The sequence below is a fragment of the Rhyacophila brunnea genome, unplaced genomic scaffold (assembly GCF_057557595.1).
Source record: "Rhyacophila brunnea isolate RB1 unplaced genomic scaffold, BYU_Rbru_1.0 scaffold_18, whole genome shotgun sequence".
NCBI classification, from domain to species: domain Eukaryota; kingdom Metazoa; phylum Arthropoda; class Insecta; order Trichoptera; family Rhyacophilidae; genus Rhyacophila; species Rhyacophila brunnea.
In genome coordinates, this window is record NW_028232837.1 from 19,174,396 (window position 1) to 19,194,893 (window position 20,498).

Here is a 20,498-nt window from a genome sequence, read left to right on the forward strand (position 1 = left end):
CTCGAAATGGAAAAGTTTACGAACCGGAGCGCTCGACAGTTTTCTGAAGATATTTCCATAGTTATCAAATTTTATGGGTATTTCATAAAAATAAGTGTGTTAAATTTTCTATTTTTGGCCTATCTGGTTCAAATGGTCAAATTATTTTTTCCACGAGACGGAGCGATAATTTTACCGATTTCACGAACAGGAACGGCGCTCCGGTGCGCTCCTCTCCATTTCGAGCCCTGGTATAAAAACATTTTAAATCTTTGAACTGTACAAATATGCGTAGACCGTTTTTATACAATGTTTATTTGTTTATGCTGATCTGGACCTTTCCGTTCATTATGTCTAGGATTTTGCAATACCTACATCTCGGCAATCCGACAGAATAAAAAATATCCATGCAATATACCTTAATTAATTATTACAATTCTTTATAATTGTATTTAGTCCAGTCACTGAGTGCTCAAAAGATGGGTGTAGAGAGTGCATGGAATATGTCACAATTTTTGACTTCAGGACTTTGATAGGAGTAGTTGGTAGGTAAACATACTAAAAGTTCCCGCCCCTGGGAGGTGAGCTAAAGGCGGGAGGGGGGTCGAAATGTCCCAGTTTTTGGTTTTTCGCTTATATCTCGGAAACGGTGCATGTAGGGAAAAAAAATTCAAATAAAAATGAAAGCTAATTAAATTGCCTATAAAATTGTTTCTACACATATTTGTCGAATTCCTAACGGTTTCCGAGATACTTATACGTTATTGAAAATCGATAATTTTTAACGATAATTGGCAGACAACGAGCAAATGGGCAAATTGAAAAACTATCGAACCCAGGATTCGAACCTGGGACCCACGACATTATAAGCCGAATAATAACAAACACATATAGAGGTAACGTGATTTTTTATTGGTACCTGCAGTTTTATTTATGTGCCTACTTTTGTGTTGTGTTCTTCACTCCGCCACACGAAAAACATCTGAAATGCGAAATCACGTGCAGCTAATATATTCATTAGTCTGTCTTCTTACACGTCGTTTTTTAGAAGCGCCAAAAATGCCGGCATACGCGTGAGCCCCTAACTGTGGCGCCACTTTTTCGTCAAGTATTTATGCATCATAATATCTAAATGTGTATAAACCGGAAGCCCGACGTTTGTGGCGCTTTTAAGAAAATGTGTTAGATAATTTAGCAACCTTCTTCAGTTTCGCTTTCAAGTACCTACATATTGGTGCTTTGGTTTGGTGTTCTGTCCACGTTATATTAAGAGCATACTTCAGTGAAACGGCAAATAATTTTCAACAGTTGGTGCGACGAAATCTCTCACTAGTCGCCAATCGGAGACCGACAGTCGAGTTGTCTGCACGTCGATTTGTTTTGTCATGGCGTCGGATAAAAATATTCTTAAATCGTGTAAAGATGAATAAAAAACTTTACGTATGTACTTAAAAAAGAAAACATGTCAATGAATATACTATTATTATTAGTAATATAACAATAAACATAACATTAATGGACGCATGTTGGATTTTTATGACAGATTATATTCCGTTCGCACAATACGCGCATCGCCTAGCCACGATCTTTTTAGACCATGCCTCAACTGAAGTATAGCTTTAATAAGTCTTCGCCAGCACCAATTATTATAAAATAATATGTATTACATATTTCCAAAAGTTAGGCGGCGGCGCCCCTGGTGTAGGTTCATATAATTGGAAATAGTTCAGCATGGCTAGCGAATAGACGAAGGACGATGATTGGTGGAAGAGTGATTCGAGGAGTGATTACCAATTAAAGGTGACAAAGGAGCTGGCGATCTGGTGAATCGTGTGTGTATAGAATTTGTAGATACGGTTTTAAATTAAAGCTTTTGTGCTACGACGACTTTTGGGCGCAGAGGGAATTTATTGATTGAACTGGTGATTGCATGGTTGAAATCACCGAATGGTAGACGTCAAAAATATCTCAGCATTTCTTGGATTAAGTCAAGATAATTTGAAACTTTGTTTATTAATGATTTACAAATAGTATGCAGTGTTGGCTAGCAGAAAAAATGCTTGAAGAAGAATTTATTGTATGTACTTATCTACTTAAATAAATTTGAAGTTACGAAATTTTATTAATCTTTTTTTATTTCTGTTTTGTTGCAGACTTAAGCCATGACGAAGACAACACCAACACTCCTATGTCTTCTACTCGGGCTTATATTTCACGGACATGGTAAGTCTAAACTAAACCCGGTTGCACATACGAAATTGTCTCTACTGTGACATGGTCATAAATCTAAACCGCCGACAATGTTGAAACTCTCTTCCGCACGCACAGGCGAGACCATGACGAGACAGTGACGTCTCGCGGCTAGCCGAAATGAATTAAAAAGCAACATCTGGACGTGCGAAGATGCAACATTTTGCTATTCTATCTGCGGTCCATTTCGAGTAAAATTTGTTACATGCGACAAGCAGATTTTTTTTACCAAGATACCGACGCTATGTGCACCGGTACTTTAAGTTACGTGCGTTTTTCGAATGACAACAAAATCGCATTGACAAATTCGACGTGTTGCTGTCGAGACGAGTTTGTATGTGCAACCGGGCTAACATCACCCCTTTTCATTGGCTTGTAGAGGATATTAGGGGTGGAACAAGGGGTAGTCAGACTAGTCCAGTTTAGAGCGTACAACTTGAGCTTAATTGAATATGGAAAAAACTAAAATTAACATTTTTCTTATGTCGAGAACCGGTGACAATAAATTACTGTTTAGAACGACCGTTTTACTAGAACGGGGGGGGGGCAAACTTTTTGGATGGAGGGCCAAATTCAAGAATTCAAAATGAGCGGGGCGGGCCGCAAGTAAAATACCATTTTTAGATATACACTATTTATTATCACGAAAAATAAACATTACAAAAAATTAATGAGAAGAATGAAACTGTTGTACGAGTAGGGGAAGGTTGCGATCATTGGACCAGTGCTTTCATTGGACCACGTAGGTATATCAGAAATAAAAGACGTTAGAAACCATCAGTGACCTCACAAACCAAGCTTTCCATGCCTCTTCCGCGCCTCTCTTATTTCAGTCTCGTCTTGGAAGTGGTAAATGAGTCACGTTCATTGGTGTATTCATCGTGCATAAAATATAACAATCAAGTAAAACTAAAACGAATGTAAGTATGATTCTATTAACTATATTTGGTTGTACTTACATCAATTATGTTAGGTAATTTATTACTTTTTGCAACTATGATAATAGTTGTTACGCTAATACTTTGGTTTTTTTGTGAAACGTGTTTTTGTGACAGCACCCGTAGTTGCTATCATTGGACCATGGGTAACCTCTACCATTGGACCGGTCCAATCATGGGAACGATTTTATAACATTTTTCACATTATATTCTTTTTGCATTCCATAATGGCGAAGAGAGGTAATACTATACCTGGAATGAGCCCAGCATGTCATTGGCATTACAGGCATTAAGGAAAAAAGAAGTAGGTTTGAACAAGGCAAGTCGAATGTTTGGAGTTCCAAGCGAAGACTAGATGGAAGCAATCTAAAAGTCAAAGAAGAAATTCAGATAGTTGGTTCCGAAGGTGACCTACCATTAGAATTATTAGAGACAGCTTTACGAATACATTCTCGAGCTTGAAAGTTGTTTGTATGGTATCACTCCAGTAGATGTCAGGCGATTGGCATTTCAATTTGCTGAACAAATTAATATAAATATATTTAATAAAGAAAAGCGAATTGCAGGAAATAAATGGTATTACGGGTTTATGAAGCTGCGGCCAAACTTGAGCCTTCGACAACCAAGAGCTACTTCATTCAACAGAGCTATCGGATTTAATCAAGCTACAATTAAAGATTTTTTTGATAAACTTCAGACATCTATGGATATGCATGACATTAACGATGCTCGGCGTGTAACAACATTGATGAAACGGGTCTCTCCAACTTGCAGAGAAAACCTAGAAAAATTTTGGCATTGAAATGTAAGCACCAAGTTGGAGTAATCACTAGTGGAGAACGTGGCACAACGACCACAGCTGTATGTTGTGCCAATGCTGCTAGCCTATTCGTTCCCCCGCTTATCATATTTAAACGGAAGAGAGCAAAAGATGAATTGAAAGATGGAGCACCACCTGGTTCAATATTTGCTTTCAACCCTGACAGTGGCTATATTAATAAACAAATATTTTTTCTATGGATGCAACATTTTGTGGAGAATGTAAAACCATCTCCAGAAAAAAACGTTTTGCTTATACTGGACGGTCACACAAGCCACACCAAAAACTTGGATGCAATAGATATCCAAAGATATATGGTGTAGTACTTTCACTTCCAGCATATACATTCCACAAACTGATGTGTCATTTTATAAGTTGCTGGGTAGTTATTACATAGATGAAACCGAAAAATGGCTTCGTCAAAACCCTGGGAGATGTGTGACGACATTTCAAATATCTATGCTGTTTGGAAAAGCCTATTCCAGGGCTGCTTCTGTCGGTACGGCTGCAAATGGCTTTCTGAAGACAGGCATTTATCCTCTGCATAAAGATGTATTTTCTGACTATGAATTTGTGATAGAAGCATCGGCCATGAAGAATCGGAGAATGATTTTGTTTCATTTTTATAAAATATTATTATAAAGCACCTTGATTGGACCACGTGTGTAAATTATTATTATTTTTTCAAAGTCCAATGATGGAAACTTAGTGGTCCAATCAAGGAGCATGTGGTCCAAAGACGGCAACAAACAAAAATTTGGTTTCCCTGTTAAATCTCGAAAATGGTTAATTTTATTGGACTAATGCCTAAGTGTATACATAATAAAGTAAATAATACATTGAAATAAACAATTTGTTTTATTTTATCAATAATATTTGATGAGTTACACCATCACAAAGTTAAGTGGTCCAATCATAGCAACCTTACCCTACATTTTTTAAAATTCAGTTGGTAATTTTGTAGTTGATATTCTCAAAACTGCTTGTAAATGGGCATCGGATATATTTGATCGTACAGAATTTTTATTGAGGTTCATGATCGAAAACGTTTGTTCACATATATAGGTTGATCCAAAAATAACGAACATTTTTCTTGCATAAACTTTAAGTTGGTCGAATTTGTCTGAATTAAGGGTATTATAAAATTTGGAGTTTTCTTCACGACGATGCAATTCTCTTAAATCAGTGTCACACTGCAGATCAATAATCTCAAGTTGTAGCTCTGTCGGTACACTAACAATATCTATTGATAATGGATCGCGTACTATTGCTAAACAAATTTTAATCTATTGTCAATATATTTTTTTTAAAAATTATTAAAAAGTTATTCGTAATCAGAAGTACAATTAATGATGGCGGGCCGCAAGAAATACCCGGCGGTCCACATGCGGCCCGCGGGCCGCAGTTTGCCCCTCTCTGTAACTAGAAGAATATTAGTTTTTTTAATCGGCTCATCTTGAACATCTCCCGAAGAGGTTTCTTAATAGTTTTTTTTTTAACGAGAAATGGATTTTAGCGAGACCTGCTTTACCTATTGGGTTTATAGTCTGGATCCAAACACACATTGGAAAACTACATATTATTCTTACCGATTCAGGATTTGAACCTGCAACCCACTTTACCACTCGACCATCGCGTGCCAACGTGATTTGTGATTATGTTTTAAACACAATGCTCATGTCTGTCTACTAATCTATTATAACTAGCAAGATCTATGAGTTGTCTGGTAATATTTACGAAAATATTTAAACACGCGATCGAAAATTAGCCGGACCTATCCGACTGATTCAAAAAATACATATTATAATCATTCTAGCCAATGGAATTTTCATTCACCAGCTCTTTTCCGAAGCATTAGGTACTTGGCACAATTTAAACACGTACCTATGTTGGTTGAGTATGTTTGAGATATTACATTTATTTGAAAACAATGACGATTAGTTGACATAATATAATAAGTATATAAAACTATCGACAGAATACGATATTTATTAGCAATTTAATTCAATTTTCTAAAGCTTAAGATAAAATTACAATTTTAAAAAGACTTGCGTTCGTTAAAGGATCTTATATTTTATTTAAGTGCCTAGACTGCGAAATCTTTAACGTGAGACCTGGCGGCTGCGCTCGTGTTGTATCTTGTCTATGGTTTTCGATTTCGAAGTATTGTAAGTACTGAAAAACGAGAGGATGGGATGTAGTTCTCCAAGCCGCTGCCTATCACCGTAAAGATTTCGCACTATACCTATATTTATTAATTAATTTATTAAAAAAAACGTGAATTGCATAAAAAATGTGTATAACAAGAAATCCTGTCTATTTATATCAAATCAAGCTGTGACCATACCGAAATTAGTTTTGATATGAATATAAAGGATTTCAAGTTATACACATATTTATTTTTTATAAAAATCGATGATTTTTTAACAGTTTTTTTTAAAATGTAAATTATCAAAAAATGTCTCAAAATTTCAAACTTCGCATTTTTTCGCTAGGTGCCTCTGGTTGTTGGAGTATTCATCTTAACAAGCAAATATATAATAATCATTAACGTGCTATTTAATTCTTGATATTTTTGACCAATCTGCAGTTATTTTAAGACTATGCCGGCTTCCTATTTACATACATTTAAATGTGACATACGCATACTTATTTTCAAAAAGTGGCGCCAATTTTCGTGGCTCACGCGTATGCTGGCGTTTTTAGGGGTTTGTGGATCTTCTAAAAAACACTGATGTGTAAGGACAAGACGCTTATTCCCACTGTGGTGTGATGATTTATCATTTTACATGCCCAAGAAAATACATACATTATAATTGATATAATTTTACAGTAATGTTTTGATTGGTAATCGTGTTACATTTTAATTTGTTTATTTATAAATTTCAGGCGTGGACGCAAACTTACCACCTGTTTTCACCAAGGATATGAGCAACTTGGCGATATCTGAAAACACACCAGTCGGCACCATCATTTACACACTGCAAGGATACGATCCGGAAGGCCTACCTGTAAGTTTACATAGCCAGTGTCGTCTCCAGGCAAAATGTCACCCTCAAGCAGATTTAGAATACGACCTCTTTAATTTTTAATTTCGAATTATCTGCAAAATCGTTGGGCACCTGCTTACATATTATTCAATTATTTATATTTGCCTGTCTTAAACAGACAAATATGTACACCAAAAATCTTTATATTGACCTACCCACTATTGTCACCATCTACTGAGAATTAGAGCATTTCCACGAAACCTACTCTTAAACAGTGCTGGTTTTAGTTACGCGGAGGCTTGTGGCGCTGACAGGTTTGGAGGTAACCTTTTGAATAATTTGCCTGTAATAAACCGACAATCATGTATTACAGTGGGTTGTCAGGATTCTTATGTTTCGATTATTTTTTTAACTCAGATGTCGATACTTTCTAATGTCGTTTAATAATCGTTTGCCTTATGGGAAACCGCCGCTGCTCTCAGAAGTTGTCATACTTGTATTCGTCAGTAGCGAAGGGTGGAGGTAGGCTGTTAAGATCCGCCATAAATAGTACCTACACATTAAACTTTGTTAGTCATACGTATTTGTTTACATTGAACTAAGACTATAATTTGCAGATAGTGTTGGATAGTTTTTAAAAATCAATTACGCACATTTGTGCACACTTTTTCATTCATACTTATTTGCTTTCGTTGGATTAAGAATACATATTTATTACACATGTTGTTGGTTCATTTTTTTAAATTCATTAAGCCCTGCCTAAACCAAACTATAATAGATAAAATATGATTTAACTGCATAATTTTAGATATTAAATAGATAGACGAGTATTTTTTGACTATTATCTATAATGGCTTGGTTATCGCAGGGTTTAATTGAATTTTAAAAACTAACCAACACAATCTGTAAATTCTGATCTTGTTTTAATGAAAAATAATATGTATGACTGACAAAGTTTAATGTGCACTATTTATGGTGGATCTTAACTGCCTACCTCCACCCTTCGCCACTGGTATTCATCCCTTTATTCGCCGCCCTTTATAATGTGCCGACCCTATGCACCGCATGACCTGCCTACCCTCACTAACGCACTGTTAGCATAATTTTAATTAGATACCAACATATTAAAAAAAATATATGTATATATATTATTTTGAGTTAAGTTTCAATTCTCTAATTCAGCTACTGATTTTATAATTTCGTCGGTGTTTTGTAAAAAGGGCGAATTAACCAAAATGCTATTTTACAGGAGGAGGATTTTTAACTATTGACATTTATTTGTTTATGACCTGTGGATGTTTATAAATATCTAACAAGTTTATAATAAAGCTTAGAAAGAATACTGGCATTATAATAGGCATTATTATATAATATTATAAAAGGCCTAATATGTCACATTCGCTTTTTATTCGTAATTTTAATTAATTTAATTTTAGTCGATTATCGTTTTTAAGTACTTTCCTGTGGAGATACAAATTCGCCGTTACAACAAAACTAGTGGGGTACATATTGTATTTTCATTAAAATCTCGATTTCGCCAAAATGGTTGATTCGCCCTTTTTACAAAACACCGACGATTTGTTCGAAAAGGTTGTATTTTAAATGTGGATTTTGTAACTTCTAATGTTTTACCATGTTTTAGGTTAAGTATGGACTCGTTGGGACGGATAGATTCATCGTCAACCCCACAACAGGCGATGTGACATTGGCTGAACCCTTAGACCGTGAGGTAACTATGCATTATTATTTATTATTCAAGTTTACTTTTCAATTTTAATTCAGTATATAAATATCCGCATTCAAACGAAACAACTCAATAGTAAAAATGAAACTCCATAACTGTTATAATATGGGATTTTGGTCACAACATCGATAATCATGGCCCCCACATCCTAAAACGGGCCCCCCGGCCAGGATCTTTGGCGGGCCCCCCTACCTATCGCTAATTTTAATGTGTGACGCACAACAGAAGCGTTTTCAAAATTGTGTTAGATGTAAAAGTCCTTAAAAGTTAAAGGTAAAAGGGCCTTCGGTTTATTTTTCGGGATTTTTGTAGTTTTAATACATCTTCTTGAATTATGTAGTTGTCAAGTAGCAACACAAAACAATCAAAATGTAAAATTCTCCCTCGTGAAATAGCACCTAGTGACTATTGAGACTAGTGAAATAGTGACTTTTTTACCTACTATTAGAGCAAATTTGTGATGTGTGTTTATCTTAAATATGTGATTGACCCGCCACGCCGGGCCCCTAGGCTAGAGCCCTGTCAGCTCTCCACTTGTGAGGGCCATGTCGATAATACTAAGTACAGTAAAACCTTGGATTATGAGCATAATTCGTTCGGGATACTTGTAATCCAAAGCACTCATTTATAAAGTTTTCATCGCTCATATTGCAAGACCTCGCCTGTCAAATTGCTCACAATTCAAGGTTTCACGGGTACATATCTCGGTGAAATAGTTTTAATACAAATCGTCAAATACATTGAGCTACTTTACGAGCTGTTTGTTGGCGAATTTAAAAGCGGGCGATTCAGCTACTGCGATCGTGATGATGACACACAAAACTTTCCATTCGCTGAGAAGCCACAAGCCAGCGACTATTTTGACAGAACGTTGTTTGTTTTTTTACCAGGAGGTTGCTATTACGCTCTACTGCACAGACGCAGTAGGCCCACACGCCGGCGTGTAGCGTGTAAAGTTGACCGGCTTTCAACTTTTCTCTGTAGGTTGTTTACAATCTGCTTGTTAGCTTGTTCAATGATTACACTGGGCGACTTTACAGGCAGATTGTAAATTCGCCAACAAACAGCTCGTAAAGTAGCTCAATGTAATTGACGCATTACGGATTATGGGCTCGAAGTGTACCTGGCAATCTTTGCTAATTCTCAGCAATTCACTCTCAGAGAGCCATGTAATAAAGATATAATATTTCCATGGAGTCCGATGCTTAGTAATTCTTATGTAAATCAGTCTGTTTATGCGTTACGCAACCGTTTTTAAGGTGCATAACGAGTTAAAACGAATGGCATCCCCAACGGAAAAATTGTAATAAAAGTTACAAGTAACAAAACAAAGTTTTCAAACATGAAAGACTAGCAGAATCAAATATAACGTTTTTAAGACAATTTTTTTTAATTGCATTCATGCGTTAACTGATGTAGTGTTGCAATAATTGCAATATTTAATGTTTAAATGCTAGGGACACTTGTATCCGTGGCGTTTGGATTTATTCAAATAAAGCACTGATAGAACAATCATTAAAATCTTAAAAGTTTATACCTATTTACTTTTAATTTCAATAATAATTCATGGAGAATCGGAATATAAAAAACGGCAGCACTTTTGTGTGACTTATTGTTTTGATAAAGTGTCAACTATGCATATTGTTTATTATCGATTAGATTTAACATAATATCAACCATCTCTGCATTGGGCACTAAATGAAGAATATTGTTCATTTTTTTATGATTTTTATGATATACCCAGTTACCAAAATGTTAATATTGTGATTTTAATTTCCAGGAAAATGAAGTACTGAAATTCATGGTATCCATTGAAGACATAGTCGAGGGACTCAATAACAATGCGGTGACAGTTGACGCGTCTGTCATTGTGCTAGATGAAAATGATAATGCTCCTGAATTTAAAAATGTAAGTACATATTATTCAAACATTGCGTTCCGTACACAATGAAGACTATAGAAACCAAACAGTAATATTTCTGATATTTTATTGTGTTTCAAATTTCAGAGTCCCTATGAAGCAGATATATCAGAAGACGCTTCAATTGGCACAACTGTGCTTAGCGAAATTATAGTCGAAGATAAAGATTTTCAAGGAGAAGCTCTTAAAGTTGGCTGCATCGCTACAGCTCAGGTAATGAAATTTGTTAAAGTGCCACCTGTGAGGTAGTGGGGATAAGGCACAGGTAGATGGTGCTCTGCATATTTTTTTCATGAAGGAACATGATACTAAACAATATCAAACATTCCACAAGCAAGGTCAATTTAACAGGATTGCGAATCTCTTGGATCCAAGATTTTTGCTTCGTTTTAAATTTAGTAAAAACTTATTGAATGTTTCGATAAGATTAAAGTCATAATTGGAAATATTACAGACTTTTCTCTTATGTTGCTTCATTGATTACATGGCTAACTTCTGACTAACTTTATTGTAAAATTCTTTAAAGTTAACGTAAAGGTATCTATTGAAAAGTTTAAATGAGGATTTAGAAGTATTAAGAGCATTGAAATTGTTCGGTGCTCCAAGACTTAAATATTATTATATTAATTATAGGACTATGTATGCTTCAATAGTGGAACAAACGAAGAGTGAATATGCAACATCTGACTCGCCTTTAACATGTCCTAAGTGTGATCTAGTCTCTTTTTCCATGCAGCTGTAGTCTGTCTGTAGAAGACTGCAAAATGGTGTGAAGAATCAATAAATGTATTTTAATCATAGAAATCCCATCTGGTGATCACATAATGAGCACTGAGCGTCTTAACATAAAAGACAACCATAAAAAGTACCATTTTCATGATTTCGAAAACAAAGTTTTTTGTTAATCCCTGCAATATTTGAGTTATGATTTATTGTTTCTGGCACATTAGAATGATCATAGATAACTTATTTTCAACAAATCAAACTGAACATTTGCAACTTCCAAGTCATAGCAGAAAGAGTGTGTGTATTGTGTTAACCTACCATCTTCCCTTCACACAACAGTGGCGTAGTTTGATTTACTTTATTATTATTTATTTCAATAGAAAAATTAAAATTAAAATATCTTTTAGTGTTAGAACAATTTTAAGAGAGGATATTTATAAGCAGGTTAACATCTACATTAATTATTAGTCTGCACTTTTCTACAATGTATTTATTTATTTCTAATTGTCCCCTATGAACCTTTGTCACGTAAATGCACTGGTTAAAGACCATGAGTTGGTTCCTCAATATGGGGTCACTCTCTATAAGTTGCTCGGCGAATTATGAATTTGTCTTCCCTGTTTCACATAAATTACCTAGTAATAAAACTACACCCACAATGGCCGCGCGGCTTAACTGTCGGCCTATAGCGTTGTGGGTCCGAGGTTCGAATCCTGGGTCTGGCAAGTACACATATTATTTTAGAATCTATGTATGAGTCAGAGTACGGACCTAATAGGTTGATCAAGTGGCTGACATCCATTTCTCGTAAAAAAAAAAACAAAATCTGTTAATACAAACCTCCACTCTGTGGAGGCCCATATGATCTTTAAGGATCGGACATGGTCGAGAAAAAAAAACTTCTGCCTGTCGGACCCAGATAATCTGCCACACTGTAACATACCGGCATTAAATCTTATGTTTTTTTTATTTTCTGTTTTCAGTGGGCTGAGGCATGCGGAGTATTTGAAATAGTTCCTCAATCGTCATCGCAAAGCCAGTTCAAGGGAACTCTCATCTTGAAAGCACCACTCAATTACAACATCAAGCATTCGTACCAATTTCAATTATTCGCTACAGTAAGTGACAATAATTCTTCTTTGTGAAAGTGTCGTTACTTTTTTGCACTTCTGATTTCTGACTAATACGCTTAATTGAATTTCAGGATGGTCAATTAAATTCCACTGCGGGAGTTGAAGTGCGAGTTGTTGACATCCAAAACCTTCCTCCGACTTTCACGGGCTCCCTTGCCGCCGTGCTTGCTGAGGATGCTCCCATCGGAAGCCTCGCCCTCACCGTCCACGCAAAAGATGGCGACAGAGCTCACCCCAGAAACATAACTTACGATCTACTCAACAGTAAGGACTTGATCTAATTCAATATTTTTGTTTATTTTCTTTTTGGTGTTAACTTTACTGTTAATTATTTTTGGTGGAAATATAATATATTAATTAAAATAAAACACAATAATATTATGTAGTACTAACTCCATTTAGTTTAATAATAATCAAGATCGGTTTCGTCCGCTTTTAAGGGACATTGTCAACTGGTACAGAATATACAATACTACAGATATTTATAATAACAAACTTTAAAAGACACAATTATTTATTGAAGATGTGAATAATAATCAAATAAAATTCTTAGAAACTGTTCGAAAATAAATCAATTAAATTTACCTAAATTTTCAGAAAACCTAGCACTTTATTTTCGGTTACCCCTAGCCTATCTCCCTCCAAGAAACACTCTTTGCAACAGGCAAACAAATCTACATGATCTCTACAGAACAGATAATAAAGAGAATTTCGATAGGCTATATTCAATACACTACATTTTGATGGAAGGTTTTGAATGTGTGAGTGTCCTATGAAAATGAAACACGCATTACGCACATGCAATAGTGTGTGTAATACAACAATATTAAATGAGCATCAATGCATAAACCGAGAGCAGTTGTCCGTATTCGACGTATAATGTATTCTTGAAACGTGTTTAAGTTTATCCCGGATTCTTCCTTACTCGAGATCGTTTACCTGCTACTCCTTACCCTTTAGGTATTTCAGTTCCCATTATTTTTCAGTTTGTGATATGATATCATATGGTCACTCTAAAGGAAGCAGCGGACGCTTTTACAAGAATCTGTAGATAACGTCAACGAGAAGTCTTGCTGGCTTAATTCATAACAATCTTTTTTATTTCAGACCCGCACGATTATTTCCTTTTGGATAGTGTTACCGGAGAATTAAGAACTGGCAAACCTCTTGACCGAGAATCCTTGGTCGATACATCAGCACCGCTCAACTTGACCATACGTGTAAGACATTTGTTGTGTTTATTTGAAACGTATTTTTTCTGACAAGTGTAAGAATAGGTATCAGCGTCATTAGGAGCACTGCAAACCTTGGCAGATCCTCTCCATCAGTCCCTATCCGAACTCCAAGCATACAATAGTCATTGGTAAATCCATCTAGCAGTGGCAAAGACTAAATGAAAGGCAAAGAAACAATATTTTTAACTGCCCTCTAACATATTTAAGAAATAAAAACTTCATTATTTTATATTCTACAAAAATAATATAATTTGCCAAAAGCAACATATTGACCATCATTTTTAAGATGAATAATCACTTAAAATACACCGAACTGCCTTCAAAATTCCTAACACCTTTTATATGGAATCCAAATTCTTTGATATTAATACTAATGACCATTAGGTCTATTTTTCTATTACAAAACAATACTTCTTCTCTACTTCGTTATGTATAATTAAACCATTCCTTTTGAATTCAGGCACGAGAAGTGGTAGATGATCGCCCAGTCGACAGTGACATAACAACAACTCTCGCCACCGTCACCATAACCATCCGTGATGTGAACGATGAGCCTCCCAGGTTCAACAGGAAGGAGTACTCCGTCGAGATACCAGAAAACATACCATTCGGAACTCCTTTGCCCAATCTTGATATGGTGGTCACCGATACAGATGTGGTGAGTTTTTCAATAAACTATATAAAAAAAAAATCTGTCGGTGGTGGATTGAAGGAAAAACTAAACTAATAGGAATAAGAAATGCAAGCCACATTGGGTTTGTTTGTAGAGCGGTGATTGTCCTGTGTAAATACAAAGCTGTGGGTTATAGGCTCTGAATCCATAACCTGTTAAAAGAATGCATATTGATTTTTCAATGTGTATTTGATCCAGTGCAAGGACCCAACGGGTTGGGTGAAGCAAATAATTATTACTTGTAAAAGAGTCTGTTAACATAACCTCCACTCTGTGAAAGTCCATTTATGCTCTGCCTATGATCGATCATGCCAAGGTAGTAGTTGATGCTCCGGCACTTCTTCAAATAGTTCTAATGAATATTATGTTTCACTCAAAAATGTTGAATCATGTGAATACATAGAAAATTGTTTCATTGTTATTTTCAACTTGGTAAACAAATTGCGAATTAAGATACTTATATTCATACCCATGGCCCCACCATGGCTCTAGCCTTGGGGCCCGGGCTTAAGGGGTGCCCGGTGTGGCGGATTGACCAGCTAAGTGAGATAAACACACAAAATTGCACGAATACTAAAAAAATGTTGCTAAAAAGGCGCTATTTCACTTCAAGCATACTAACATTTAAAAATATGTGGTTGTACGATGCAATTTTTGATTATTGTTTGTCGATATTCGACAACTCCATAATTCAAGTGGGTGTATACAAAAATTCACACCGCTAATTGGAATACACAACTGTAGATCGTCACACCGCCTTTAACCTTAGCGATAGGTAGGGGGCCCACCAAATATTCTAGCCTGGGTGCCCACTTCAGGATGTGGGGCCCATGTTCATACCCAATAAACTGCATGAACATAATGAATATATACAAAATTATAGTCTCTGTTCCTTCAAGCACTTTAACCAATTTGATCATTCACACCCATCTTGCATTAGATACACTGGCCGCATGAAAACTTCTGACTGAGGTCGTTCTAAAATTCTTTAACCCATTGGAGACTTACAGAAAAAAAGAAAAAAGTGAACCAACAGCCAGATTAAATGTTGTAGTAAATTTAACAAAAGTTTACCAAACCTGCTATAACTTTTATATTATATGATTAATTTAAATATTTTTTTCAAAACTTGTGTAGCTATTGAAACACTTTAATTTAAACTCATCTTAAGTAAAAATAACACATTTTTACTAAGGACAAGCGACTTCAAATTGGCGCCGATTGTCTCCAATGGTCTCCAATGGGTTGAACATAATATTTTAAGATGGGGAGAGGGTATCTAAAATATTATAATAGTCAACGCTCCCGGACATTTTTTATTTAGCACTACTTAGTCCACTTGACTATAATGAATCTCCAAAATTCACTGCATTTTAAGTTGACTTACTAGAACGTGAGGCTCCGCTGCGTAACCGTTACCGCGGAGCCTCACGTTAAACTTGTCGGTCTCTAAAAAATATTACAATCCTTTAGAATGACTAATGCGGTTTCTTTTATTCGAGAGTCTTGGTCGCTTACAAGATGCCTGCATTTCAGGGTGGTCACCATCATCAATCATGAAGGAACAACTAAGAAAAGAGAGATTAGTGCAATATTACAGTGAAAGATCCAATTCAATTATGTCGGACATGAAGACAGTTACAGATGGTATATAATGTACCGTTACATTTTCAATTGTCTTCTGATTCCAGGGTCCTCATTCTGCATTCTCTCTTCGCTTATCAGACGTGTCGGGCGCGTTCAGTGTGGAACCCCAGCAAGCAACGGGCTCCACACAAGTGAGCATAAGACTCGCCAACTTCACCCTGGATTACGAGAATCCCAACCAAAGAAAATTTATTGTACTTGTAAGTTTACACAATATATTCTGTCATCGTTCAATACTGTTAATTAAGTGACAAATGGCATTGAAGTGCTGGCTGACATTACATACACTCATGCCTTGGATCATGGTGGAAGAACAAAATAATGTTACAAATACAAATGTATTTCTTTTTTATGTGTAAGTTCCCAAACAGAACTTTTTGCAGAGATGTCATAAGGCATTGGCTTCTCATCTGGGATTGTGATTTTGTGATTTTCTCAAAGCCTGGGTTTTTGTGTAAATGTTTCGCTTCTTCTACTGCACTATTTTTTCAATGCACTATTGTTATTGGGCCTCAAGGCCTGTTGCTTATTTGTAAAAAAATTGTATATACAGTCGAACTCGGTTATTACGATCACGGATATAGCGAGATCTCGGATGTAACATTTGTTGACATTTTAGCTTGTGATTATCTCCATACATTTATTCCCTTTTATAACGACCTAATTATCGGTTATACCGAGCTAAAATATCGTCAAAATTTTTCTTAAAACTGTTAAAGTGTCGATCGTTTAAAAACATTTCGACCCTAAGCAATAAAATCGAACCGGACAGGATGCCGCCGGTATCGGATTATGTTTATGACACTAGTTAAGTGTCTAAGTAACTACCTTATTTGGTGTTTTCACCGACAATATTGAAAAAGTATACATGCATATGGTTGAAATTGTATGTAAAAAATCCAAGGTTTGTGAAGTCAGTAGTTACCTACCAGCGTTCATTGCAATTAACGACTTATTTTGTAGTTTATGAATGCCATGCTTGTTTCGAGGAAAAATTCTAATTGTGTATTTTTGTTTGAATTGCGACTTTTTGGGTTATGTGACGCTTATAACGAGCAAATTCAATCGGTCCCATCTTCCTCGTAATAATCAAGTTCGACTGTATTACAATATTATAGTAAATTAATACTGTCGACCGAGGATACTAGATGGAATTTGAATTTAAATGCACAATATTTACTGGTGAGTGCGCATAGTGCCTGAAAATGCTGAAGGTCGAAACCTGGGTTCGCAAAAAACATCTCAAATAAAATAGGACAAAGCTTACATCAATTAGAATAATATTGTACGTGAATCACAATAATAGACGGATGCAGAAAGCAATAATTTAAAAAAAATAGTGGTTTTAAAACAAGGTTTTTGTTAATTCTGCAATTTTTGAGAAATTGCTGTCGACAACTGTTTCGTGCTATATCTTCAATGATCCATTTATATATAAAATTGAATATAAAAAATATTAAAAGCTTCTAGAGTGGGGAATATGCCACGGAAATGGATTAGTATTGTTCCTTGTACATAACAGTGTGGTTTTTTTAAATCCATATTGTATAATGAAGTGCTGGCACTTATATGTACACCAGTTCAACTAAATGTATAATTCATTAATTAATTGTCCTCTTATAGGTAATCGCGGAAGAGCTGTACACAAATCCGAGGCTGTCGTCAACAGCCACAGTTACTGTGACAGTGACAGACGTTAACGACAATGCGCCAGTCTTCAAGCACACATCCTACAGCGCGTCAGTGTCTGAACAGGCCACACCGGGATCCCATGTGTTGACCATCACTGCTGTAGATAGAGATCATTCTCGGTAAGATATAATGTATAATGTAGTGGCATCATGAAAGGTGTACAGATACTATTTCTCCCCAAGTGCAAGAAGTAGATGGGACTAATTTTTATATTGTTTATGGCAGTGGTGAAGAATAAAGGTAGGCTGTGGGAATCTGACATAAACAGTGCATACTTTGCTAGTCCTGATAACCTAACCTGGTTAGACCGACTTGAGCAGCTCTTCCCTTTCCGTACACATTTTAAGACATTCCCAGAGGATGTGGTCAATATAGTCTAAATATGCTGACGTGTGTTAATCTTCATTGATTCCAGGTTTGGCACGGAAGGAATTGTCTATGAATTATTTGGCAATGGCGCCGATTTATTTACTGTAGACAACAGAACTGGAGTCATAACCGTTGCTTTCTGTTCCACTCCCGGAGAACTCCCATGCTTGGATTATGAAACCAGGCCAGATTTCTTTTTAAATTATAAGGTATGAATGAAATATTTGTCGAGATCCAATGAGGTTTGATATTTTATCTGCGCTCACGGCGGTCTTCTTACAAACGAAAATTGTACATTGCCCACATTCAGTTTAGGCAAACACAACATAAAATCTCATTGGCTGAAAACCACCCCATCCTAATCAGGCGATACCTCATTGGCTGCATAACGTTTAATTACAATATGTCGATCAATGAATGGTTCGGAATGTTTTACGAACAGTGATCAACCAAAACAATAGTAATGTGTATGCATCAAATCTATGTGAATCTAAAGGCCTGTCCTATATTATAGTAAATAAGTAAATCAATGTCTAGATCAGCGATTTCCAAACTGGAAGGTGCGTAGTGTTGCAAAGGGAGGCGCGAAAACTTTAACACAATTAATGTAGCCACGGGTTTGCAGTTTGCAAATGCACTGTTTATAAAATGGCCGCTAGTTACAAACTACCACACTTACTACACAAAAAACAGTCCTATAAAAGGTTGTTTGCAAACCTGTCTGAAAATATGGAGACTAATTTTATAATACCTCACTTCTATACTATTGTGAAGAGCGCTGGCTATCTCGTGAAAAAATGAAACAAGAGTCAAATCATAATGTTGAAATTTGAGGCAAATTTGTTAAGGAACGATATATTTTGTTGTTAAACTTGTCTATTTGGTTGAAATTTAAAAAAAAATTGAGTGAATAAATCAATCCAAGGACCACTAATGCATTCACTGATTTAAAAAGACAAAGTGAAGGCATTCATAAAAAATTGGAGCCTTGGAAATCAAAATTACAAAAAAAAATAAGTTCACCATGTCTCCACTTTTAAATGATTTCTACGCCAGATATATTGAAGCAAACAAAAATCTATTTACTGAGTTCTTGGTTAGTTTGCTAATGCACTTTTCACATTATTTTATTAATAGTAAAAAAAAGTCGAATGCGGCGCTGCTTTATTTCAAGGCTATTAATATTTTAAATATGTGGTTGAAAGATCCTGGCCTGGGGGCCCGCTTCAGGATATGGGGCATATGATAGAATCCATTTGTCAATGAACGATGATGAATTTGGATTGACTACTATTGAAATTGATTGTGCTAATAAACAAGCACATTCGTCGCATGAAAAACAATATAAGTTGTAAAATACCTTGTTTATTTTAATATTTTTTTTTCATTTTTAAAGGGGGGGGAGACGCCAAGATTAGATTTTTTTTTAAAGGGAGGCGTAGTAACATAAAATTTGGAAACCACTGGTCTAGATCGAATATTATGTAATGATATTTAAAAATATGATGCTCATACATATTATAATAAATTCATACTAATATTATTGAGTTCATAATGATTTTGGTTCTGCCAAATTGTGAATAAAAATAAGTAGGTAGGTACTGTGCTAATATGACTATTTTTAAACCTCTGACATATGCCATAGTATGATTATTATGATGCTATGCTGTATAGCCATAAAATTAGTAAAAAAGAATCATTGCCATAATTACAAATTCTTACAAATCATTCAAATATTTTATAAAGAAAACTATCTACTTACTTATGTCAAAAAATTTCAAAAATGGAATGGAAGTCTTTATTGAAATACTGTTTGTTGTCAAAGATTGGTGAAAGAATTATGTACAACCTGATCAGTAGGGTGTTCTTTCAACAATCACATAGGAACGATTTTCATCTTCCTAAATGAAGGTTATTTTCGATTTTATATTAGAGTATCGGTTATTTGTCTCTTTCCAGGCTACCGATGATGACGGCTCAGGCCTGAATACAGTTGTCTCCCTGAAGATCTCCCTCTACGACACGAATGATAATCCTCCAGAGTTCTTGAGTCCGGTTTACAAGTCTTCCATAGATGAAGGAGCGCTCAAATTCGATCCGGATCTACTGGTAAATATACCTGATATTGTAATTGTATTTTAACATATTTTCTGCAAGTTTTAGACTATGTTTACACATTTCACTTTGATGTTCATCCAGTGAAAAAAAAAGTATAGCAAGTTCTGCTTCATTCAATATTTTATTGTTCGATGCGTATTTATATGGGTCAATTTGGATGATTTATCTGTGATGATCAAAAGTGACCGGTGTAAATGCGACATTAGTAACAATTTTAATAAAGCAAAGGATATGGAATTTTCACACTTTTCTAAATTCAGGCG

The 20,498-nt window shown here is 35.5% G+C and overlaps 1 protein-coding gene across 1 annotated transcript in view; it reads left to right on the top strand.

Annotated features, from left to right (window-relative positions):
• The window catches only part of Cad87A (cadherin 87A), a 131,660-nt gene that overhangs the window by 83,235 nt on the left and 27,927 nt on the right, over positions 1–20,498 (top strand). The window contains exons 2-14 of the mRNA XM_085945392.1: positions 2,133–2,202; positions 6,877–6,998; positions 8,620–8,706; positions 10,502–10,630; positions 10,730–10,855; positions 12,352–12,486; positions 12,573–12,765; positions 13,609–13,721; positions 14,197–14,394; positions 16,101–16,256; positions 17,680–17,867; positions 18,164–18,326; positions 20,077–20,226. Of these exons, the coding sequence (XP_085801518.1) occupies positions 2,142–2,202; positions 6,877–6,998; positions 8,620–8,706; positions 10,502–10,630; positions 10,730–10,855; positions 12,352–12,486; positions 12,573–12,765; positions 13,609–13,721; positions 14,197–14,394; positions 16,101–16,256; positions 17,680–17,867; positions 18,164–18,326; positions 20,077–20,226 (1,821 nt within the window). The 5' untranslated portion in view covers positions 2,133–2,141. The remainder of the gene's footprint in view (positions 1–2,132; positions 2,203–6,876; positions 6,999–8,619; positions 8,707–10,501; positions 10,631–10,729; positions 10,856–12,351; positions 12,487–12,572; positions 12,766–13,608; positions 13,722–14,196; positions 14,395–16,100; positions 16,257–17,679; positions 17,868–18,163; positions 18,327–20,076; positions 20,227–20,498) is intronic.